General features: G+C 46.8%; 1 protein-coding gene across 3 annotated transcripts in view; it reads right to left on the bottom strand.

The window, feature by feature from the left end:
• Positions 1-271: 271 nt before the first annotated feature.
• CERT1 (ceramide transporter 1) overlaps positions 272-11,280 on the bottom strand; it is a 112,182-nt gene continuing 101,173 nt past the window's right edge. For 2 of the 3 annotated variants that reach the window (XM_062212572.1, XM_062212571.1), the window contains 2 exons: positions 10,327-10,463; positions 272-3,017 (listed from right to left, as the gene is read on the bottom strand). In XM_062212572.1, the coding sequence (XP_062068556.1) occupies positions 10,336-10,463 (128 nt within the window). In that variant the 3' untranslated portion in view covers positions 272-3,017; positions 10,327-10,335. Of the gene's footprint in view, positions 3,018-10,316; positions 10,464-11,280 lie in introns of all 3 variants that reach the window. The other variant, XM_062212570.1, reaches the window with a different exon arrangement.

Raw genomic sequence — 11,280 nt, 5'->3', positions numbered from 1 at the left:
CAGGGCAGGCCTGGCTTCAGGTCCCAGCTCCTGGCTTTGGCCTGCCGTGTTCTGACCTGCCGTGGCTGAGGGCTTCTGTAGAGTGACCGGCAGACGGAAGCTTGCTCTCCCCACCCCCATCTACTAAGTCAGTACAGCTGGGCTGTCAGTCAGTGTTTCCTTGTTTCTCTAACCAGGTTCTAACTCAGCTCACAGACACAGGGGCACAGTATTTCAAGCTTCCATCTATGCAGAGCATTAACAGGGTTAAGGAAAACGAATCAGGCAAGCACATGTTTCCATAATACTTTAATATTTTTCCACTTTTAAATACTGGTTTTAATTTTGTGATTGTAACATGGAAGATCCCACTGTATTATTTTTAAAAATCATCAGAATGGTAAAGCTATTTAGAAGTTACACTCCACACTCCCAAGGTACTTTAGCGATTAGGTTTCGAGTCTGCAGAGGAACAACGATGACCCCAATACAGTCTGTACATCCTGGCTGATGGCGGTGAAGACGCTAGACTGGACAAGCAACTGAGAAGCCCACGGGACCCACAGGGCCAGCGGAGCCCAACCACGCTGTTCGGCTGACGGTACAGGTGGGAAGCCCAGCCCCTCCCGCTCCGGGCTTCTCACACCTCCCTCCCAGACCTCGTGCCCGAGTCAAGGGTCCTGAATTCCGAGTGATCGCTGTGCTCTCCTGCCCTGTCCAGCAGGCACACAGGGACAAAACCTCTACATGATCAATGAGTTTCAAATTTCCAACAGCACAAAAGAGTAGAAAAGAGAATAAAAGGACGATATTTTTTCTTTTTTCCTGGGGATGAGAAAGCATCGTGAATACTCTACGCAGCAATGAGCCGCCAGGCTCTGAGTGCCGTCTGCAGGGCCAGGCCCTCCCAGCCCTGACCTCTGTGGACTCTTTCCGTGTCCCTGAATCACTTCCATATCTGACCGGGTGGGATTAACACCGTGAGAACCGGTACGGTTCTCTCCGGGTAGGATGCGTCTTTCCTTTCCTTTCCTTTTTTAATGCAAATATTTTTAGTATAATCATTTCATTTACAGAATAAATTGTAAAGTGTATCATATTTAACGCAAAGGCAACTAACGATACTGGGTTCTGGACACAGTTTTGTAAATTTCCACACTTCTAGAAAACACTTCTAGAAAACTGATTCAGGCAAGAGTTCCTGTGTGTGCACACGAGCTACCAGAAACGGCATGGAGACATTCACAGTGAGCAAAGTGCTTCTGGGATTCCCGACAGCGGCTCTGCAAACTCCCCCCACCCCACCCCATCCTCCCATCCCACCCACAGCTGATTGTAAAATAAAATACACATTTGAGGTATAAATTTTCTTTAAAACATCACAATATAAAATGCTGCCTGGGGATGTAGTAACTGATAGATCGCTTGTCTTGTCTGCCCAACTGGCACTCCCACCGCAGAGGCACTTCTCTGTGTAGTCATGAGTGACGATTCTCTGTATAAGGCATACTCCATGCACCTCATGTAAAGTAAAAAACAGAAAAGATTTGAGTGTGAGATCTGCGTGCAGGTAATGTAAGCATTTGTTTTGTCTGTTTTTCTCTCTGTACAGAATAATAAATATCATTACATCTGACGCAAGTCATTCACTTCCAGGACTGTGCACACCAAGTGATCAGACTAATCCCATCATTAAATTATCATCTTGCACTGATCATTGAGACTCCATCACCACACACGGGATATATACAGGACGTGGTCTATGCCACGGAGGACAAGCCAGCGAGGCGTCTGTGAAGGGCCTCTGGTGCAGGAGCAGCCGGTGAGTAACAAGCCCAGACCCTGACAGGAGCGGCCACTCCGGCTTCGACGACGACCACTGCTTGCTTCAGCTCCGTGTCAAGGTTTTCACAGCGCGGGGTATTTGACTTCTCAGCTTCTTACAGCAACGAGGACAGCGTGTCACCTGGAACTGGGGGAGCTCTCGCTGCTCTGCTGTCTCCATCGGCAGCAAACCGCGCGCTGGCCGCCCGCACTCTGCCACGCCCTGCAGCGCAGCCTTGCAGCTGCTCCAGCCAGGAGAGCTAACAAGCGCACCTGCTACTGAAACCCGGAAACAGGGCACCAAACGTCAAGCTCAGTCTGATTTGCTTATCCAGCAATACTGTATATTCTCTCACAAATTTCAGGAAAACAAGCTCATTTCAACCTGACCATCCACCAGAAAGCAGCCCACACCCACAGGTTTTGTACAGTTTCTGTTTGGAGGCAGAAGAACCTAAATTTGAAGAATCACCAAATTGTGTTTGTGACAAACAGAAGAAAAATCTGTAGCACACAGTACACAACTAAAAAATACAATAGAAACATAAATCTGGGGGAAAAGTCGGCTTTGCGGTCCTACTCCATCAGAATCGATGTTCTTCATGGGAGTAGGACTCTAGAAAAGGTGAACTCACAGGTCACGGACAGTCTTCAGTTATTAAGAGACACATGACAACATGAATCATTTGGAAATCAGCAGCAATGAATTCTATGATTATACAAAGCAAAAAAGCCAAAAAACTCTGGACACAAATTTGACTCAGGCCTGGAAGAGCCCCATCCAGACGGTTGGCGCACAGAAAGCACACGCCTCATGTGCGCTCCCCTTTTGTGCTTTTATTTTGTGCACAAAAACTGGATACAGCTAAGGATCTTAGGCCGGATCATAGTAAATAAAAAATTCTGAAAAAGTTTCCAAAAATTAAAGCATTAATTCCTAGTTGTAATTTGATTTTTTTTCTCTTCTAAGAGCAAGCAAATAAAAATATAGCCATATACATGAAACTTGACATGTATCTACAGCTACCCGCTGGCAAGGAGATCTCGCGAGAGACGGCTAGTGTGCAATGCTCAGCTTCGCACTGGGCTATTTCCTCACTGCTGTGTGAAGGCCAAGGCCGTGGGCCAGACAGGCTGTAGATCCTACGTTCCAGCTGAGAGCACTGTGTTCTTTTTTCTCCAACTTGGAATGTCACACAGCCTGTCTTCAGTCACTGCAAGAAAGGACAGCACACTGCGGTCAGCACTAAGTCACGAACGGCTGCGGGACTCCCAACAGCTTCCTCCCGCTCTCCAAGTTCACGGACCTCAGCCTCCACCGACACTCACCTCTCAAGGAGTTTCACCTTGATGAATATAAAATTATTAACCTTACATATTTTTGCAACTTAGTCCGTAAGCTAGGAAGACAGGGTGTACTGGGTCTTCTGTAACTCACAAAGAACTACAGAGAGTAACGTGCTACAGGGGAGCAAAGAGGCAGCAGGCAGAGGTCTTGGGTTTTTACACCACAAACTGGTATCTCCTTCCTTACGACCAAGAATTTCAAAACTTTACTAACGCTATGGGGACAAGTGTGCCTTATTTAAGAAAGAAACATGCTTGGGCCACTTGTCAAAGCAGCTTACAAGGTCTGGCTTTCCAGTCTGGGCCGTGTGGCTCTTACACGATTTCTCCAAGCAGGACGCCATCTATCAGCTGCACTCAGACTGGGAGCGTTCCTCGGGTTTCAGTGCCAGGATCCGTCCCATACATACATCTCTAGTATCCAATGCTAGCAAGTCACTTCAGGTTAATACAGGTTTTCACCTTAGTTAAGGTTTGAATTTGGATCTCAACCTCGACTCAATGGGTAGAGGGGGCTGTGGCCAATCTTCTCTATGATATCACTCATATACATGTGTGCCTAGAACAGTGCTACCTGGCTCCCCAGAGAGGAATTTTCCAAAAAGATCTCAAACCTTTCCTCCTAGGTCCACAAAAGAAAATGTGCATGTGTGTGAGCAAATGGTCAATGAAAACACTGCTCCAAACCCACTGTTTCAGAGGTAATGCTCTTCAATCTTTTTTTTTTTTTTAAGAGTTACAGAAAGACAGGGAAAGACACAGACACACACACACACACACACAATCTTCAATCCACTGGTTCATTCCCTAAATGGCCACAGGGCTGCGCCAGACCCAAGCTAGGAGTCAGGAACTTCCTCTAGGTCTCCTCTGTGGATGGCAGGGGCCCAAGCACTCGGGCCATCTTTCTCAGGTGCATCAGGAGGGAGCTGGATCAGAAGTGGAGCAGCTGGGACTCGCCCATATGGGCTGCTGGACTGCAGGTGGTAGCTTTTACCACTCACACCACAGCTCTGGTATCACGTACAATGTGCTCTTCCTAAACACAGCTCAGAGCGTATTCTGTGGGGAGACTTCAAGCACTCGGCCACGTGGAGCAGCTGCTAAGCTGCTACCTGGAACACTGAGAACCACTTCTGCTTCTTGCTAATGCACATCCCGGGAGTCTGGTCCCCAGCACTCATGAGAGACCTGGATGGAGTTCCTTGCTCCCGGCTTCAGCCTGGCTAAGCCCTGACTATCATGGGGATTTGGGAAGTAAACAAGCAGATGCAAGATGTTATTTCTCCGTCTCTTTCAAATTAAAAAACAAAATGTCACAGAAGGCAGTACAAGATAGAAAATATAAACTTCATCTCTCAACATAAGCTCCAGCAAGTTCAAGATACTTTGCCAGCCGTGACTCCAGCCACTTAGTGCACCCAGAGAACGGAGAGTACTGAGAACACAACCACATCTGTGACACTGTTTCACATTACTGAGGAAAAAAATGGGTGCTCTTAAAGCCTTTTTTTTTAAGATCAGGAAACAAAACACAGTCAGAAGGGGCCAAACGAGCACTGTGAGGTGAACACCTATGGTCTCCTAGCACGACTCTGGTAAGGTCTCTCTTGTGGCAGGAGCACTGTCGTGGTGAAGGCAGACCTTGTGGGTCTCCTGCTGAGGCTTTGCAGGCTTCCTCCAAACACTCTCAATGAGCATACGGGCCCTCCTCCAGCCCTCCAGTCAACGAGCAGAACGTCTGCGGCACCTCAGAAACCTGCTGCGGCGACTCTTGCTCTCGACCAGTCTGCTTCTGCGTTAACTGGGCCACTCCACGTCGCGGCAGGAGTTGCTCTGATTGGACTGTGTCTTCAGCGTCAATGCTGGATTCTTCTACAGCTGATGAGGGTGTTACCAGCTCCAGCACGCGTGGACTGCAGCCGCTCAGGGTGTCGCGGCTGGGGCGCTGGCGCTGTGGTTCCTCGCCAGCCCTCTGAGGTTAGGTCATGGACCAGGCTCAGGATTTCCTCACAAACTGATGTGGGCGGTCTGCTGCCGTGGCTTCATCTTCAACACCTGCTTGTCCCTTTTTAAAATGAGTTATTCACTTTTTTTAAAAAAGATTTAATTATTTGAAAGGCAGAGTTAGAGAGAGACAGACAATCTTCCATCTGCTGGTTCACTCCCCAAATGACCACAATGGCAAAGCCAGAAGCCAGGAACTACATCCAGTTCTCCCCAGTGTGTGCTGGGGCCAAAGCCTTTGGGCCATCCTCTACTGCTTTCCCAGGTGCATTAACAGGGAGTTTGCGTCCACAGCAACTGGGACACAAACTGGGACACCTACATGGGATGCCCACATTGCAGATTGTGGCCTAACCCGCTGTGCCATAACACCAGCTCCAAATTATCCATCTCTAAACTGCTGATCTCACTGGGGCATTGTCCCCACGAACTTTTTGTAACACATAAATGATGTCACCGTTCTCCCCTCAAGCTTCAACACTGTATCCACATTTGTTTTGCTTCAGTTTTAGTAGAAGTCATGTTTCTGGTAGGGGCTCTTTTCAAATTGGTATCTTTATCCTACTCAGTGCTTCACACTAGATCCTGTTCAGACATGTTATGCTAAGTTAGTAACAGTTTATTTTGGTGTGAAAAAAAACCAATCCAGGCATCTTGGGGCTGGTGCTGTGGTCCGGTGGGTAAAGCTGCCACTTGAAGTGCTGGCATCTCATATGGGTGCCACTTGGAGACGTGGTTGCTCCACTTCTGATCCTGAGAAAACAGCAGAGGATGGCCCAAGTGCTTGGTCCCCTGCACCCACATGGAACACCCGGAAGAGGTTCCTGGTTCCTTGAGTCATCCTGGCCTGGCCAAGCACCAGTTATTGCAGCCATCTGGGGAGTGAACCAGAAGATGGAAGATCTCGCTCTTTCTCTCTCCCTCTCTTTCTCTATAATTCTGACTTTCAAGTAAATAAATCTTAAAAAAAAAAAAAAATCTAAGAATCCTTTCCCTATAATATGCATTTTCCATAAATTTTCTGACGATCCCGTTGGGTATATTTACATTTATCCCGTTGGGTATTTTATATTTAGGAATGTAGGACGGTATTTTCTGCCCTCGCTCAGTGTCCAGGCCTCTTTGCTGAGGAAGTCAGAATAAAATGCCAAGAGGCCCCTTTCTGCGTGGCCGAGGCGAAGGCGGCAGGTGTGGCTGCAGGCTGGGTCTGGCGTGCACTCGAACAGCAGTGCTCAGGGAAGCCGGAAGGCCTTGTCGAGAAACACATGACATCTGTTCTCTGTCATGTCTGACGACTGTGGCATGGGGACAGAACCAGTGAGAAGCACTGTGTCCAGACCCAGTGTAACAGTCCTACAGCACAGATAATTCTAACAGCATTCAGTACAGTTATGCAGCACACTCTGCTTGGAGACGGAGAAACTGAACCGGCAGGCTGCATTCCACAACACCCTATATCCACGCAATTAACACTGGGACCTGTTTAACATTTTCTGTAACTTCTGATGGGAAAAGCAAGTATGAGACATCAGTTGCCCCATGTGTCAGTTTATGATAACAAATGGAGCCTCTGTGCTTTAAGACAGACACACATGTGAAAGGTGTGTGGAAAGACAGAATCAAAAAGGGAAGATTATTTTGGTGGAAAAAATGTTAAAATTCAAGCATGTAATGCACAATGAAAAACTTCACGGAAATGCCTATACTCCAACTAAGTCTGTACTTCTAATACGCTCATTTTCTTTAAAAAAGACACAGTTATTTGAAAGGCAGAGCTACAGAAAGAGAGAGAGGGATAAAGAAGAGAGGAGAGGAGAGAGATCATCCAGTCACTGGTTCTCTCACCAAATATCTGCTAACAGCCTGGTCTGGGCCAGGCTGAAGTCAGGATCCAAGAAACCCAGACTGGTTTCCCACATATGTAGCAGGGGGTTGGGTACCTTGGTCAGCACTTGCCACCTTCCCAGGTACATTACCAGGAAATCAGATGGAAAACAGAGCACTTAGGACTCAAACTGGCATTTCAATTTGGATGCCAATATTGCAAGTGGAGGCTTAACCCACTATGCCACAAGACTGGCACCAATAATATTAAATCCATTTTCCACATTTTGAAGCACTCTTGTACTATAAACACATTAGAAATCATACTTATGGGCCACACTGTGGCGTAGCAGGTAAAGCCGCTGCCCGTAATACCGGCATCCCATATGGAAGCCGGTTCAAGTCCCTGCTGCTCTACTTCCAATCAAACTCCCTGCTATAGCCTGAGAAAGCAGCAGATGAGGGCCTAAGTCCTTGACCCCTGCACCCGAGTGAGAGACCTGGAAGAAGCTACTGGCTCCTGGCTTCAGATCGGCCCAGCTCCGGCTATTATGGCCATCTGGGGAGTGAATCAGTGGATGGAAGACCTCTCTCTCTTTCTGCCTCTCTGTAACTCTGCCTATCAAATAAATAAATACTTTATTTAAAAAAAAAAAGAAATACTTAATAAAAATATCAGTAATTATATAGCTATTGACTACATTATTTTTAGTTTAAGAAATTTACTCAAGGGGGCCGGCGCTGTGTATAGTAAGCTAAGCCTCCGCCTGTGGCACCATGATCTCATATGGTCACCAGTTCATGTCCCAGCTGCTCCTCTTCCCTTCTAGCTCTCTGCTATGGCCTGGGAAAGCAGTGGAAGATGGCTCAAGTGCCTGGGCCCCGGCACCTGTGTGGGAGAGTCAGAACAAACTCCTGGCTCCTAGATCTGGATGGGCCCAGCTCCAACCATAGCAGCCATTTAGGGAGTGAACCAGCGGATGGAAGACCTCTCTCTCTGTAACTCTGCCTCTCAAATAAAAATCTTAAAAAAAATGGACTCAGTATAAACTTCTCAGCCAGTGATTTAATATGCAGAGTAGATAAGAATAATAGGATGTTCACGCATGTATACAGTTTGTACAGTTTACAATATTTTAAATGTTAAATACAACAGATTTCACAAAAACAGAATTATGCAAATTGTTCTCAAATGAACCAAAGCATGCTGAAACTAAAAGATTCAATCAAAAACTATAGTCAGAGGGTATTTTTTGCCTGCTGTGATGAGAAAAACGTGGACGTTCTCCTCATACACTGTGTGAGAAGATACGCAGACACAAGCACTCCAGTGCACAACTGCTGGTGGGAGTGAAGTCACACCACCTCTGCAGAGGGCAGCGCCTACATCACAAACGCGCAAACAACCCGCACGGTCACCTATTTGTCCTATATGTAACTTTTTCTTTTTTACAAAAAAAACTTTATTTATTTGAAAGACAGAATTACAGAGAAAGAGGCAGAGCCAGAGAGAGGTATTCCATTCCACTGGTTCAGTCTCCAAATGACCACAACAGCCAGAGGAGAGCTGATCTGAAGCCAGGAACCAGGAGTTTCCTCCGGGTCTCCCATGTAGGTGCAGGGGCCCAAGGACTTGGGCCATCATCTGCTACTTTCCCAGGCCACAGCAGAGAGCTGGATCAGAAGAGGAACAGCTCGGACTCGAACAGGTGCTCACATGGGATGCCTGCACTGCAGGTGGCAGCTTTACCCACTATGCCACAGCACCAGCCCCTCTACAGACTCTCAAGTTTAAAATGTCGTATGAATACAACTAACTGTTCTAGTAAAAACTGAACAATATTAACATGTACCAACGCAGAAGTGGCTAAATTACCTCCACCCATCCAACAGGGAGCCATTAAAGAACAAGGGGGGGCAAAGGGTTGACACAGCAGCTGCGCACCCCACGCGGCAGTGCCCGTGTTTCCGTCCTGACTCAGTCTGACTCCAGCTTCTGTTCATCAGCAGCCTGGGAGGCAGCAGGTGGTGGCCAAGCGCTTGGGTCCCCGCTACCCATGGGAGAGACCTGGCTACTGGCTCTGGCCTGGCCCAGCCTGGCTGGTGGGGCCTTGGGGAGGGAACCAGTGAGCGGAAGATCCCTCTGCTTCGGTCTCTGCATGTGACGTGAAGAGCGAAAATGAATAAATAAAAATTTAAACAGCACATCTTTTGTATGCTCTGTGGGCATCTGGGGAATCCAATAGCACATGGGAGACCTGATTCTCTGCATTGCAAAAACAAAGCAAAAGAAAACAGAACTACCCGCCCATCAGGAAAAGTAATGATGGCTTCTTACCGAAACGGAAGACCTTCAAGATACAATGGTATATACAGCGTGCTCCCTTTTCTTTAACAGAAGTGTGTGTGTGTGCGTGTGAGCACACCTATGTTTTCTTGCTGAGGCACTACAAAGTATCCTCTGTGGATGGGTGTCTGGCACAGTGATTATGACATCGCTTGTGACGTCGGCATCCTGGTCCGAGTGCCTAGGTCTGAGTCCTAGCTTTGCTTCTGATTCCAACTCCTGCTAATGTGCCCCTGGGAGGCAGTGATGTCTCAAGGGATTGGAGATCTGTCACCACATGGGAGACCCAGGCGGAGTGCTGAGCTCCTGGCTTCAGCCTGGCCCAGCCCTGGCTGATATGGACATTTGCAGGGTGAACCAGTGGATAGAAGATTGATCTCTCGGTCTCTTTCAAGTCAATTTTTTAATTGTATGTCTCTGGAGGCATATAAGAAACTAGTTACAGCAAATACTATTCTTACTTTATATACAGTACATAATTATATAATATTTTGGGGGAGTGGGCAAAAATCAGTGAATGAGGGTACAGTGGGTAAATTTTACCTATTTTTGAAGCACTTTAACTTATTAAACATATTAAAGAGTCCAGTCAGCTTCTTCAATGAAAATGTTCAATATAGCACTGTTGGGTAGTAAAAATATGGAACCAACCCAGGGGGCTGGCTAAAAATCCAACAATATTCAAGTACCAAACGTTGGAAGAATGAGAACACTTTACATGTCAGTTCTCTAAATGGAAAGACAGTCAGTCGAGATCTACTAAGCTGAAGAACAGTCAGCATAAAATGAACATTTTTACCACAGAAAGATTTATCATCAGACACACAGGAAAAGTCTAGAAAGAACATATAAGAAGTAAGTTTTAAAGCTCTAACAACCTATTTTCTGGGAACATCATTAAACAGCCACCATTTCGAACAATTAAATTTTACTATCTGCAGAGTGATTCTGACAAAGTTAAAAAAAAAAAGAAAAGGATAAAATATACCTTTCAATACCTGTTAATACTAGAACAGAATGGGTTTTCCCGCAGTTTTTTCTTGTACGTAGGAAGTAAAACGTTTTAGGAACTTAGGGTACTCTCGTTTCGCCACTGCCCTTAGCACTGAGGCTGGCGCCCAGCCTCCCGGGTTCACTGAAACAAAGTGTAAAATTAAAACTTTTAAAGACACAATTTTAAAGACACAAAACTTTTAAAGACACAATTCTCCAGAAACAACTACAGTGCTTAATTTGTTCCTCAGCTTTTAAAAATCCTTCACTATGGAAAAGTCAGTCTCATCTTAAAACCCAGACCATTAATTCCTTAACAGTGACCATCAGAGCTGCTGATCAGAGAGCAGACAAGCAAGCACTCATTACTGTCCTGGCATGCTCTGAAGACCGAAACCACATGCAAACAGTAGCAGAGCCACACTCGGTATTTAAGGCAGATGGATTCATCAACCTTGACTAAAATTAAAGTCATTTAGGTAAGCAGTTGTATCCTGGGATAAAGAAGGTGTTTGGGTGTTTGGATGGCAGTGCCTACCCCAGGTGCAGACAGAACAGGTGTGCTTTGGTTAAAGCAGGCAGTGTCAAGGGCAGAAATACCTAACTAATGACCACTCAAGGCTGGGGGAGCCATGACTCAGAAAACTCAAAGTCTGGCAATGGGATAAAGAATACTACATTGGCCGGTGCCGCGGCTCACTTGGTTAATCCTTCGCCTGCGGTGCCGGCACCCCAGGTTCTAGTCCAGGTTGGGGTACCGGATTCTGTCCCGGTTGCTCCTCTTCCAGTTCAACTCTCTGCTGTGGCCTGGGAGGGCAGTGGAGGATGGCCCAAGTTCTTGGGCCCTGCACCCGCAAGGGAGACCAGGGGGAGGCACCTGGCTCCTGGCTTTGGATCGGCACAGCGTGCTGGCCGTAGCAGCCATTTGGGGGGCGAGCCAACGGAAAAGGAGGACCTTT

The sequence above is a fragment of the Lepus europaeus genome, chromosome 15 (assembly GCF_033115175.1).
Source record: "Lepus europaeus isolate LE1 chromosome 15, mLepTim1.pri, whole genome shotgun sequence".
Classification (NCBI taxonomy): Eukaryota; Metazoa; Chordata; class Mammalia; order Lagomorpha; family Leporidae; genus Lepus; species Lepus europaeus.
This window is presented reverse-complemented; position numbering and strand designations above follow the sequence as displayed.